Source organism: Pleurodeles waltl, chromosome 5, assembly GCF_031143425.1.
Source record: "Pleurodeles waltl isolate 20211129_DDA chromosome 5, aPleWal1.hap1.20221129, whole genome shotgun sequence".
NCBI lineage: Eukaryota > Metazoa > Chordata > Amphibia > Caudata > Salamandridae > Pleurodeles > Pleurodeles waltl.
In genome coordinates, this window is record NC_090444.1 from 1,525,582,588 (window position 1) to 1,525,597,082 (window position 14,495).

Below are 14,495 nucleotides of genomic sequence, written 5' to 3' on the forward strand. Positions count from 1 at the left end.
CTTGACTTGTGTATGTTGGATTTTTGTCGTTTTGGTCTTGTTTTGTCTAGATAAATATTTCCTATTTTTCTAAACTGGTGTTGTGTCATTTTGTAGTGTTTTCATTAAGTTACTGTGTGTGTTGGTACAAATACTTTACGCCCAGCACTCTGAGGTTAAGCCTACTGCTCTGCCAAGCTACCAAGGGGGTAAGCAGGGGTTAGCTGAGGGTGATTCTCTTTTATCCTAACTAGAGTGAGGGTCCTTGCTTGAACAGGGGGTAACCTGACTGTCAACCAAAGACCCCATTTCTAACATTGGTGACCAGCGGTCGGGATTTGGACTTGTATTTGTACTTGACATACAGTAATTAAGTGTACACTACTGTTTTGATCTCAGACCACTACGTGACCACATACTACTAGTCTTGTGATTTTTGTTTTTTACTTGGACTGTTTTTCTCTGCATTCAGTTTCTTTTTTTCACTGATCCCGTGATTGACTTTTCTGAAACTTCATTTGAGAACTTGCTTTTCTGTTTTTGGAACTGTGCATATTTTTTTTAACCTCTCATCATGTCTCAGTCTGGAGATGCCCTAGCTGAAGCTGCTTTTGACTTGGAGAAATTGGAGAGCTACAAAGTGGCTCAGTTGAAGCAGTTTTGTAGTAATGTTGGCTGTCCCATTAAGAGCTCATCCAAGAAGGATGAGCTGCAAAAGGCGCTGAGGGCCTGGGTGACAGCCAAAGCAGCTGAGGGGCACACAGATGAGGAGCCAGAGGGGGAAGAGGAGTTGCAAGTCACTCACACTGATGTAGTGGGTGGGCCTGCTATGTCTCAGGGGAGAATCTCCAGGGCAGGTAGCAGTGTGTCCTCCAAGAGTCTGACACCTGGAGAGTTACAGGACAGACAGGCAGAGAGGGAGTACCAGTTGAAGCTGAAAAGGCTCAGTCTAGAGGTGGAACAGAGAAAGCTGACCCTTGAGGTGGAACAGAAAAAGCTCGATTGGGAGCTGGAAGAAAGGAGGAGGAACTTAGAGATTAAAAAAATGATTTATGCTTACGAGCTTAAATTGAAAGAGCTGGAAGTCATGAGGGCTGAGTCCAGCTGGAATGGTGGCAGCAACAATTGTATATCCAGTGATGCTGCAGAAGTGCACATGCACAGAGAGGTGGTGCCCTACTTGAAGGAGGGAGTTAACACACGCCAGGAGGTTCAGGGGTATGAGGTAGCTCCAGTGATGCACAGGGTCCCTGAGGTGGATTGGGGAACTGGCATGGGGAGTCATATTCCTACTGGTGGGAGGGACACTCTACTGACTCTAGGTGAGAGTGACAGGGAGAGGGGTTCCCCCCAGGTAGAAGTCCTGGTTATGGAGTGTGAAAACATCCCAGAAGAGTGTGGGCTGAGTGTCAGGGACAGTCAGGTACTGTCTCACCAGTCTCAGGAGGGTGATGTGGGGTGCTTTTTCAAGGCAGAGTCACTGGATGGTTGGGTGAAGGGTACTTTGGTTAATTCATGTGAGGGGCTGAGTGATGTAATTGCTGGAGAGCATATGTCTAGTCCTTATTTTCCAGAGCTATGCCAACACCAGGTGGAGTGTGAGTTCTCTAACCCCAGGGAGCTTACAATGGAGGCAGACTTCTGGGTGAGTACCAGAGAGTCTGAAGAGGCATTTGGGGGTGCTCCTGAGAGGAGTGGTCTAGGTAGTTCCCAACCAGGTGAGGTAGGGAAGGATTGTAGTGTCCCAGGTAGGTCCCAGTGTAGTGGGATGGGTGATGGACCCCATGTCCAGTCTCAGAGGAGAGGGAATGGGGATGGGTTGAGGCCCAAGGTGCCCGAGATCCGGTCCCAGGTCCTGGAGGATTCCCTGCGGGAACCCCAGGAGGGGAGCCTAGCCTGTACCATAGGGCCATCTGTTGAGGGAGACCCCACAGTGTCAGGAGAACTTGGGGGGGCCGCTGTAGCCAGCGTCCCACCAGTTCTGGTGTCTGGCAGTACCATTCCTAGTGAGGGGGTGCAGAAGTCCAGACAGAGGGTTGAGAGGGGGTTGCGGACCCCAGTGGAGAACCTGGAGGGTCAGGGGTCAGCTCTGAGAGCAGAGCCCCCCATGAATGACCTTGGTGAGACCATTTCTGGGTTGGGGGGAATCCAGACTCTGTCAGATGGGCAGAGGTCAGGAGACCTGCGCCAGCCAGGCTCTTGTGTGGCCCTTCGGGACAGTGTGTCCCTTGAGGGGGGTAAGTGTGCCCCCCTGGAAGTCCTGGTGTGCCAGGCAATGGTTCAACCGCAGGGTGGTGACCCTGGGTTGGATGACCAGGTCCAGAGGGTAAACTCTGACCTGGTAGGGGGTAGGTATGCCCCCCAGGAAGTCCTGGTTTGCCAGGCAGTGATCCAGTCTGTGGGTACAGACCCTGGATTGGGAGGCCAGGTTAAGGGTGTCCCCCCTGACCTGGAGGAAGGGGCTACTGCTAACAGTGCCCCTACCATGTTGTCTTCTGGGGGGGCCACTCCTAGTTGGGTGGTTCAGGACCCCAGAAGAGAGGGCAGGGGGAGGGAAGCCTCACCCCTGGCCCTGGTCCAACCTGAAGGTACAGACCCCAGGTTGGAGGATCAGTTGCAGGTTAACATCCCTGCACTGATGGAAGAATTGTGCAGGACTGCTTCTACAAGCACCCTGACAGTTTTTGACTCTGGGGGTGCCGCTTCTGCAGGAAGGGTACAGAGCCCCAGAGGGGAGGACCAGGGTCAGGTTGACATCCCTGACCTGGTGGAAGAGAGAGTGGTCAAAGGGTGCCAGGCACCTGGGGCTACCACCCCCCACTCTCCACAGTCACAGTGGTTAGAGAGGCCTGTGGTCGGGCTCTCATCCCTGACAGTTGTCTGGGGCCACTGTGGCTTGCTGTCCTGGTGGACAGAGTTGCCCCTGGGGGGGGAAGGACGAGAGTCACACCCCAGGGGTGGAGTGGGCAACACCACTGTGTTGGCCCTGGTGGTACTATCTGCCCATTGCAATACATCTGTGAGCAAAGTAAAGTTAGGTGTTGCACAGATGGTGTCTGTAGATGTGGAGAAGGGTTCCCCATGGGTTAGCTTAGTGGGCCCTGAGAGTATGGACAGAGGGATCCAACTGGAGTCAGGAAGGCGTAGAACTGGAGCATGCCCCTGCTGTTGTGGGCCTGGGTCCCTGTTCTATCGCCCCAATCAGGGAAGTACATCAAGGTATTGATTGTTCTCCCCTGGCTTTAGGCTGGTAGGGGGTCGTGTTGGACTTTTGCTTATGCAGGGTCATCCCCAGACTTTTTTGCCTCCTGCCTCCTATTTTTTCCTGACATGTTGCTGTTGGCTTTTCAACTCTGAGCACTTTACCACTGCTAACCAGTGCTAAAGTGCATATGCTCTCCTGTTTAAATTGTATGTAAGTGGTTTATCCATGATTGGCATATTTTGATTTACTAGTAAGTCCCTAGTAAGGTGCACTAGAGGTGCCAGGGCCTGTAAATCAAATGCTACTAGTGGGCCTGCAGCACTGGTTGTGCCACCCACATAAGTAGCTCTGTAATCATGTCTCAGACCTGCCACTGCAGTGTCTGTATGTGTATTTTTACACTGTAAATTCGACTTGGCAAGTGTACCCACTTGCCAGGCCTAAACCTTCCCTTTCCTTACATGTAAGGCACCCCTAAGGTATGCCCTAGGTAGCCCCAAGGGCAGGGTGCAGTGTATGGATAAGGTAGGACATATAGGGCCTGATTCTAACTTTGGAGGACGGTGTTAAACCGTCCCAAAAGTGGCGGATATACCACCTACCGTATTACGAGTCCATTATATCCTATGGAACTCGTAATACGGTAGGTGGTATATCCGCCACTTTTGGGACGGTTTAACACCGTCCTCCAAAGTTAGAATCAGGCCCATAGTAATGTGGTTTATATGTCCTGACAGTGAAATACTGCCAATTTCGTTTTCACTGTTGCAAGGTCTGTCTCTCTCTCATAGGATAATATGGGGGCTACCTTTAAATATGATTAAAGTGTAGATTCCCCTAGAGAGTAGATGGACATGTGGAGTTTGGGATCCCTGAACTCACAATTTAAAAATACATCTTTTAGTAAAGTTGATTTTGAGATTGTGCGTTTGAAAATGCCACTTTTAGAAAGTGAGCATTTTCTTGCTTAAACCATTCTGTGACTCTGCCTGGTTTGTGGATTCCCTGTCTGGGTCAGTTTGACAGTTGGGTTGTTTTTCACCTCACACCAGACAGTGACACAAAGGGAGCTGGGGTGTGATCTGCATTTCCTGATTAGCCATCTCTGCTAGGAGGGAGGGGTGGAGTGGTCACTCTCATCTGAAAGGACTGTGCCTGCCTCTGACAATGCTGTCTCCAGCCCCCTGGTGTGTGTCTGAGGCCTTGCCTGGGCAAGGCAGGATTTCACAAGGAGGTATGAGTCCCCTTTGAAGAAAGGTGACTTCAAAGACTAAAATGGGTATAAGAAGGGCACCCAAACTTACAAAATTTAGAAACACTTCTGGAATCAAGGGGAACCTCTGCCTGGAGAAGAGCTGATCGCTGAGGAACAAGTGCTGCCCTGCCTGTGACTGTGCTTTGTGGAGCTTTCCTGCAGTGCTGCTTCTGCCAGAGTAAGAGGGCAAAGACTGGACTTTGTGTGCCTTCCATCTTGAAGAAGAAATCTCCAAGGGCTTGATGTAGAGCTTGCCTCCTGTTGTTGAAGTCTCAGGGATAGCAAAGACTTCTTCCTGCCAGCACCTGGAGTCTCTGGAGAGACCCCTACTCTGCTCTGTGGTGCCCTTCCAGTTCCTGGGACCCTGAAAGGAGAGGCTGGCAGCCTAAGGACAAAAATACACGCACCGAGCGCCGTGCGGAGAAAAGATCGATGCGAATCCGATCGCGGCTGAGAAAACGACGCGACGCCGGCTCCGCAGCTGAGAAACGACGCCGCAGGAAACGCGACCGGAGAATCGACGCCCGGAGCAGGAGAAACGACGCGCAGCATCGCTGACGAAGGCTGAGAGATCGCAACCTGCGCCGCGGGACTTTCGGACCGTCGCGTGGCTGGCTTTTTCGACGCGCATCGCCGTGCCGAGCTGTTTTCGACGCATATAACCGTGCAGGGTTATTTTCGACGCACACCGCCCGTGCGGGGTTATTTTTGACGCAAACCAGGTACATTTACACGCTAGCAGCGCTAGTGTGTTGTTACAACTACCTAAAGACTCTTTTTATTTTAAACCTTTAAAAAATCATAACTTGACTTGTGTATGTTGGATTTTTGTCGTTTTGGTCTTGTTTTGTCTAGATAAATATTTCCTATTTTTCTAAACTGGTGTTGTGTCATTTTGTAGTGTTTTCATTAAGTTACTGTGTGTGTTGGTACAAATACTTTACGCCCAGCACTCTGAGGTTAAGCCTACTGCTCTGCCAAGCTACCAAGGGGGTAAGCAGGGGTTAGCTGAGGGTGATTCTCTTTTATCCTAACTAGAGTGAGGGTCCTTGCTTGAACAGGGGGTAACCTGACTGTCAACCAAAGACCCCATTTCTAACAGGGGAGAATCCTTCATAAATACTTTTTGATAAAATGAAGACAAAACCTGCATTTATGTTTTTTTTTTTTTTAACTCGCAGTTGTTATGCTGTAAAATCCCTCAGCAGCACCAAAGCGGGCACTTTGACAAACGTCCAGTCTCTTTGTGTCCAACTGTGCCCCTGTTTCTAACTCATTGTAGATTACACGATAATTCTTTAAAGGCTGCTCTTTCTTGAATCATTCATGAACTTCTCAGCCGAACACTTTGTTTGGAATTCTACTTGGGTAAAATAATGCATTACTCCCCTTGCTACGTGATTCTATCATATATCAGGATAGAACTTTCAACTTTACCTTTCAAGTGCTAGCTGCATTCTGCTTGCATCCGCCGCCCTCATATAATTCATATTAGTAATGACTAGTTGGCTGGCACATTCTTCAGAAAGCTTAGTGTGGGACGGCAAATCAGATTCCATCGAGGGCAGCCATTAACTACCCCTACAGGTCTGGTTGGCATCCTCTCACAGAAATAACAATGTTCAGAGCACTGTCAACAAGCAGTGAAGTAATGGTTAGAACAAAGGAGAGAGATGGTAGGGAAAGAATTACGTTTCTGACTAATGGGTTACAATACCAGCATATCCGGGTGCCTATTAGAATTAGAGGCATCATTAACGCTAGTTATTGCTCTTTGTTCTGATATTTTACCCTTCTTGTGATGAATGCTCACTGCCCGTTCAAGCTCATTACTCTGGTGGGGTCCAAAAGCTATCATTAATGACCAGACACAAAGGCCCCTCATTATGACTTTGTCGGTCCATGGACCACCAGGGCCACAGTGATGTTCTCACCACAGCAGGACTTCGATGCAGACCATCATATTACGACTGCAGTGGTTTGGCCACTGCAAAACCACTGCATCCCTGCCCATCCCATCATTTTACAGTGGCCCGCCCGACTGGAGGTTTCCACCTGCAGCCCGGAAGGAGTTGAATAACCACCAAGGTTATTCCAGCTGGGGGTCCCCGCCAGCATTTTCCTGGCGGTCTCACCGCCACGAAAATGCTGACAGAAAGGTATCATAACGACAGGAACTTGTGTTCCTGTCACCGGGATACCCCTCAAACACCTCTGCACACACGCAGACACGCATGCACCCACACAGACACACCCCCACTCACACATGCACTCACAAGATTCACCCCCTTGACACACATACATACACATCACAAACACACACATATACACTCTCCATCCCCCCACCCACTCCGTTCAACTACATACATACACACACAACCTCCACCCCTTCACTCATCTTCACACAGCCACCCAATCTTACCCCAATCTTAGCTCACCGCATGCACACACACGATATGCACATAAACATACATGCACCTGCATGCATTCACACACACCCCCTTTACCCATTACTCATTCACCCATGCACACACCTCATCACCTGTCAGAATGCATACATACAGGCATCACCAAGTTTATACACAGACACACACGCATGCATGCACAATCACTCCCCCCCACATTGATGACATGCATACACACACTCACGCACACCCATTCAAACACACCCACCACCCTCCCTTTGAGGACAACACTTACCTTGTCAGACGAGGTGCTGTTCCATGAGGGGCGGGACCCATCGCTTCCACCACTGGCACCGCCATCCCAGTAAAAGACCGCCATACAGAATTACTGATTGTAATTCTGTGTGAGGTATTTTGCTGGCGTGGCGGTGCTGGCAGTGGAACCGCCTAAGCGCCGCTGACCTCCGTAGTGAATGGCGCCGGATATCAGACCGCCTGCTGTGTGGATATCAGGTGGCAGTCAAAATATGGCAGTCAGAAGACCGCCAGCACTAGTGGTGTTCCAGTGGCTGCGGCTACGCTATCTTGGGAAAAGGCTGCCGCAGTCATAATGAGGGCCATAATCTTAAACATAAAAGTAGCCCCAGTTATTTAGCACTTTTAAAAACATCTGCCTTTTGACCCTGTGTTTTGCATCAACACCTCAAATCAGGAGGACTTTCAACGCTTTCTGAATCTCTCTGCTGGCCTGCTCTGTTGTGACCGTGTATTATTAAGGATGGAATATGCTGAGGAGAAACGGAGATAAATCTATTAAAACTGACTTTGTTTAATATATTTATTATAATCCCAAATCATGTTGTTTTTGTTGCCGTTAAGAATAGGGGTTGCATCATACTGTGCTCTATTGTTTATTTGCTCCCTTAAAAATAATCACAGAAAGGAATATTTTGTATATTTAAATGTATTGAAGTCAACTTTCATAAGGAACTTGAGTCAAGAGAGGTGTTTTGTAAACGTTGCGACAACTACGCAAATAACTTATTTGAGACAATATAGCCAGAAGCAACAGACTGGCAATGAGCCCAGGCAAAAATATTCATGAAACTAAAAAGCCAATATTTATGAACCAGACAAAGGCAAGCATCTGTTTTGGTGTTTCTTATGCGCAAGTACAAAATGTTGGGACAGAGTGAATAATGGTTCAGAGGCAGAAACACATTTTCAAAATTGTACCTAAATCTGTTCGCAAGTTTAATGGGTCAAGATTTTTTTATTCTGGTACACATTGTTTCCTAGCGTCAACATATTGGACAAACTGCCAAAGAGCTGTCACCGTGAGCATACAGATTCAACACTAACACTGGAGATTTAGGCTCCTCTACTTCCCTGGGGAACCAACAAGTCAGAGAGCATGCTTTCAACAAGCCTGTTGCTAAAGATATACCTAGATTCTACAAAATACCAACACGCATTGTAGCTGCAGGTTCACACAAAAAACAAATATATATACTGTATATATATATATATACATATTTTATGAAAATAGTTCACCGCACTCCAAAAGCCCCAAAATCACAGTCTTTATCGATGGAACAAGAACAAGACTCTTTTTGAGTTGAAACTCGTTGGTAGTTGCTTAATTCCGTCAATAAAGACTGTGATTTTGGAGCTTTTTGAGTGCGGTGAACTCTTTTCATTTAATAAGATTAACTTGAGGTTGGTTCTCCTCGTCACCGGCACCGACAGTGGAATGCGCTGTTTGTGTAAATTTTGGACGGTTTGTTTTGGATATATATATATATATATATATATATATATATATATATATATATATATATATATACATATATATATAGCCATTAAATAGCAAGAGGGGCATTTAACTTAACACCCTTTCCGTGATTAATCACAAAGAAACACTGCAAAAATATAAAAAGTTAGTGCGGTGATTATAGATTATTAAATATTAACACTTTCCTTAAATTCCACATGGCAGTACTAAGTATATGATAACTCTTCAGGACTTCACACTACCCACCCAAGCAAAGCTGAACATAAGAAAAAAAGGAATACAGTCATCCTTGCAAATAAGCAAAAAGTTGCTGTGCTTAGGAACTATTTTCTCCCTAGTTTTTCCTTAATAAATTACTTCACTGTGGACTGGTGCTTCAAGACAAGCACCTACATTTTTTAAGGCCATTGAAATTCCAGTTGCTTAAGTATATTCTAACAATATATCTAATTTTACTACCCTTCATATGATGCTCTGTTCAGCTGTTTGGAAGTCTTTTCACAGATGTAGCAAAGCAAATTCAATTCAGAATCTGCATTTAGTGTTCTAATGCTAATTAGTGATACTTGTTGTATCAAATGAGTTTTGCCCAATTATCCCCTGGACTTTTCGCATTTGACTACTGTTTGTTGGACCTTTACTGTGAGCGAGTCTCACCGCCGGAGTCCAATGAATGGTAAATTCATGGTAAACGTACTGAGAGTGCTAACCACCATTGTCAGCCTTTGAAGATAAGGTCCCTGCTGCACAACTATGGAAAGAGGATCTAGACTGCCTACACATGAGCACATTTGTGTGCCCACATGTGCACGTGCTGCACATGTGAGACTACCATCTTGCCAGCCCAGAATCTGCGCACAGATACCTTGTCACAGAAGGGACCATTCCGAATATGAAACTGACCTTGGTTTGGGATAATAATGTGAGCAGGCATTTATAACATAGTTTGGTAGAGCTTACAGAAGGTGGTAAAATTCATCTGCACATTATAGGTGAAATCTGCACTAAAGTACAATTTTGCTCCACTTAGGCCTTCAAGGGATAGCAAGATGTCAATCTAGGAGTAATTATGCTCTAATTTGCAGCTTGAATAGGCCTTTTATACAGAGGCTATTAAACTTTTATTAGTGCTGCATCATTAAAATATACTATATTTGATCAATTAGACTTTCTACATCAAACTAATTACGCACAAGCTCATCACTTCTCCTTGTTCATGATTTCTTGGGGTTTGTTTGTATTATGAGGCTAAGGTCTCAATTATGAGTTTCTGAACATCTCATGAAGAGTTCTCTCACTCAGTAATCATAGAGAGCTCAGTAACTAAGAATAGTTTGAATCAGAATATCATTGAGCATAAAATATAAAATAGCAAAAAGGAAAATGTGTCTGAGACTGCCCATCCACAAGCGCTATCTGGCTCAGATTGCCAATGAAAATAGTGAGAGAGAGAAAATCCTAATCTCCTGCAGTTTTACAGTCATTGTAATGCCTAATAATGCTCTAGTCTTTCCATGGTACCTTTTTTATATTTAACACAATGTTGCAAAGGTTTTAACGCTTTTCCAGATAAAATCATTCTTCTGTCCACTCAAGGAACGAAGGCTCCATGGGACAAGGGCATGTTCCATTGAGATGGTAAGTTCTAACAAAGAGCATTCTGAATACTCAATACGTTTACTAAACTTTTAACAACTTTGACTAAAGTTCTGATCTGTATTGGGTTTTTTGAAAGACAGAACATTCATGTAAGATTTATGTGCAAATACATATTGTAATTTCCACTTTCACACGTCTTTACACTAGAAGCCTATTCATAAACAAAAAATTGATAATATTTGTTAAACAAAATAGCAGTTTCATCGCAGGTCAAGCACTTAAACTGAGAAAGAAAATATTTCTTCTTTGTTAAGCATTTGCATCATGAAGATTATGTAAATGGCCATGGCAACTGAGGTATAGCAGTTAGGAATTTGCCAATTTTGCATTTATTTAATATGCTGTGTTTGTTTAGGCCTACATTTCACTCATATGGGTTATTGTTTTAATGTATTTATTTATTTTGATATCTCTAGCAAATGCAATAAGCAACCACCAGGCAAACACGTTTTGGTACAGGGTCTGTAATAGTGTATTGTTCGAAGTTTAAATCAAAATTGTAATGGGGACGAGATGAAGTAAATACTGCAACATGCAGAAAGTTTGAACATCTTGATGAGTTCTGGTTTGAAAACTAAACCTGTAATAAGCCATACATATTGCATCCCTGAAATGTGCTATCTTTGGATGTTGAACTGATGTGACAAATGTCACATCCCCACTCCAACACTCCAAACCAAGGGGTCAGTCTGTTACTATCAACTCTCTGTTAGAAATGGGATATTTGATTGACAGTCAGGTTACCCCCTGTTCTAGCAAGGACCCTCACTCTAGTCAGGGTAAAAGAGAATCAGCTGACCCATGCTTACACCCTTGGTAGCTTGGCAGGACAGTAGGCTTAACTTCAGAGGGCTGGGTGTAAAGTAACTGTACCAACACACACAGTAACTTAATGAAAACACTACAAAATGACACAACACAGGTTTAGAAAACAGGAAATAGGAAATATTTATCTAAACAAAATAAGACCAAAACTACAAAAATGCAACATACACAAGTCAAGTTATCAATAAAAATGCAAAAAGAGTCTTCATGTAATTTTAAACACAATGCTAACGCTGTTAGCATGAAAATGTACCATGGGTGTGTCAAAAATAACCCCGCATGGGCGAGTGTGCATCAAAAAAGGGCTTGAGGTGCATTGATTTTACTCACGAGCGAGACCTTGCCTAGTTTCTCCTTTAGTCGGTTCGGCGTGTTAACCTATGAGAGGGACAGGCCTTGCAACAGTGAAAAACGAATTTCGCAATATTTCACTGTCAGGACATATAAAACACATTACTATATGTCCTACCTTAACCATATACTGTACCCTGCCCTTGGGGCTACTTAGGGCCTACCATAGGGGTGTCTTACATGTAAGAAAAGGGAAGGTTTAGGCCTGGCAAGTGGGTACTCTTGCCAAGTCTAATTTACAGTTACAAACTGCACACACAGACACTGCAGTGGCAGGTCTGAGACATGATTACAGAGCTACTTATGTGGGTGGCACAACCAGTGCTGCAGGCCCACTAGTAGCATTTGATTTACAGGCCCTGGGCACCTCTACTGCACCTTACTAGGGATGTACTAGTAAATCAAATATGCTAATCATGGATAAACCAATTACATACACATTTTGTAAAGGAGCACTTGTACTTTAGCACTGGTTAGCAATGGTAACGTGCCCAGTGTAACAAAAACAGCAAAAACAGAGTCCAGTACACATCAACCTGGGAAACAGAGGCAAAAGGTTAAGGGAGACCACTCCAAGGATGAAAAAGTCTAACAGCTTTCGTTTAGAAAAGGTGCATTTTAGTCTCCTTTAATAATGTGTACACTCATGCACATAGTTTAGATAGACCTAATTACGAGAACATGCTCTATATGTATTATCTTTAAAACAATGACTGCCAATATGTAAACACGCCTCTTTTTTTTCAGCCTCCACTTCATCGTTTTCGACACTGAGGTTTCCCATGATATCCTAAAAGTCTGGGATGGTCCCATGGACAGCAACATTCAGCTGAAGGAGTGGAGTGGATCAGCTCTTCCCGATGATATTCATAGTACATTTAACTCCTTAACACTGCAGTTCGACAGTGATTTTTTCATCAGCAAGTCTGGTTTTTCAATCCAGTTCTCAAGTAAGTATGACCATGTAAATGGAATGCAGATTGGACAATGAAATTAATACATTTAGATGACCCCAGCTGAGCAGGTCCTTTCCTGTTGTAGGTGAACATTTAATTCCCACTTGATACTTCCTCACCAACAAGTAGTATTTGGAATGACACGGTACCGTGACCTAAGCATCATGGCATTGTTGTATACAGTGAATAATGTTTTTACCTTATTAAATACAATCTTTACAGGAGTCGTCATCTATAAGAAATAATAATCAAGAAATACATTTTAAATCAATAAAATTAGTACGTGATATGTTACCCTGTTTCAAAGTATAAAACTATGAAAAGCATATTTGTGCATTGCAATAAAAGAATGTGATGATGAAAAGCAAACCTTCCTACAGCTTGCCTAACTCACAGGCTGTTCACTGCCATCTGCCGCTAACTAAAACTAAATTGGGCTAAAGTTGGACTGGAATTTTTAACAGTATAGCGCTGCCAGATGCACCAGGTTTTTTTGGTCCTGATGATGTGATAAAGAGTATGACTAAGCATAAGCAATCCTACCAAATAACTGAGTAAAAACATTTTTACGGCATTGAAGGGAGGAAGAAATCTTCACATTTCATGGATATGTCATAGATTTACTTGAAGGGCATGGATGGAAATCCACAATGTGCACTGGTTTCCACGTGCACTTCATAGGATAGTCAAGCAAGTCTCAAACATATGCACATTTTGATGGCCATCTACAGTCCGTTCTGTACATTTCTGATTGGGAACCACTGCCTTCAATATTAACTCTGTGAGGGCTAGTAGGCACTATAAAACAATTTAGAATTACAGTCAAAATTAATATGGAGGTTAAAGGTAATGATGACTGCAGAATTATGATTGGCATCATTACTGATTTGGGTGAAGGAGGAATTTGTTGGAATTAGCCACGATGCATTTACAGTACAGCAGAAGAACAAAGCCGAAGCGAATAATTACACAAAAAGGAAAAATTGAAAGTTTGTTGAAATAAATGTGTATTGTTGAAATGACCATCTATTGCGTGAAATTCTAACGTTTCTGCCTTGACTGTCTTTGTTTGCCCTAGAACCCTGTGCACTTTACCCAGTGGTAAACTGCTCGGCTCCCCTTTAAACCTCATGAAATTGGTATACATCTGATTGACACATTTAACTTGCATATGGATTCATAGCATAGGGTACAAACTTTAACCAGGTCCTGAAAGTTAAATGTCAACAGTCGTGTGCAGCACCAATTGTGCACCCACTCACTGACACAGCCATCCTGACTCAAGACCCAACATTGCAGCCTGGCAGTGCAGTTTAAAATTGCCAGTTTGATCTGCCAAAATTAACCCTTAGACAGTCCTAAACCCTCATTTTCAATTTCTGTAAATCACCCCTAAGGTTAGCTGGGTCATGATTTTAAAAGTAGGGCATGTAAAAGTTTAGTGTGAAAAAGCTTAACACTTATTTAGTTATTATTATCATAGGCTGGCAACTCACATATGAAAACCCTGGATTTCATTATTCCATTTTATAATACTAATTTTGGGTTGGTATCAGCTACAAAAATATTTCACAGACTCTATTTATTTGTTAGACAAATTCCAATTTGATCTTGAAATGAAATTGTATCTGCCTAATAAGAAAAGGTTACTTTAGAAAAATTGCCCTTTTGCCTTCCTTAAAACTCTAACACCTTTTCTGGCCTTTTCTGTAAGTATTCCAACTGTCACCTGGCAACTGATGGTTCCCAGCATAATGAGATGTTAATTGGGTCTTGGGTGTGAGGAAGTGTTGTCCTTTCCTTGACGCAATGGCATGTCACTGTTCTCAAGCACTTGAAAGGAAGCCTACATTGTCAAAGGCAGATGTAGCTCAGACATGGGCCTGCCCTCTTTGTGGATCTTCCAGTCAGACTGGCACCAATCCTTGTGAGAGGGGAGCAGCACCAGAAAAGGTGTGGAGTGTCTACAGTTCAGGGGTAGGCAAGGGAGCTCTGACCAGAGGTAGAAAGGTTCTGATGTGTTTGATTTATGGAGAGAGGGGCACTATGGCATAGTTTACAGTAA

General features: G+C 44.1%; 1 protein-coding gene across 1 annotated transcript in view; it reads left to right on the top strand.

The window, feature by feature from the left end:
* CSMD1 (CUB and Sushi multiple domains 1) overlaps positions 1-14,495 on the top strand; it is a 5,088,256-nt gene that overhangs the window by 3,264,473 nt on the left and 1,809,288 nt on the right. The window contains exon 26 of the mRNA XM_069235813.1: positions 12,222-12,424. Within this exon, the coding sequence (XP_069091914.1) occupies positions 12,222-12,424 (203 nt within the window). The remainder of the gene's footprint in view (positions 1-12,221; positions 12,425-14,495) is intronic.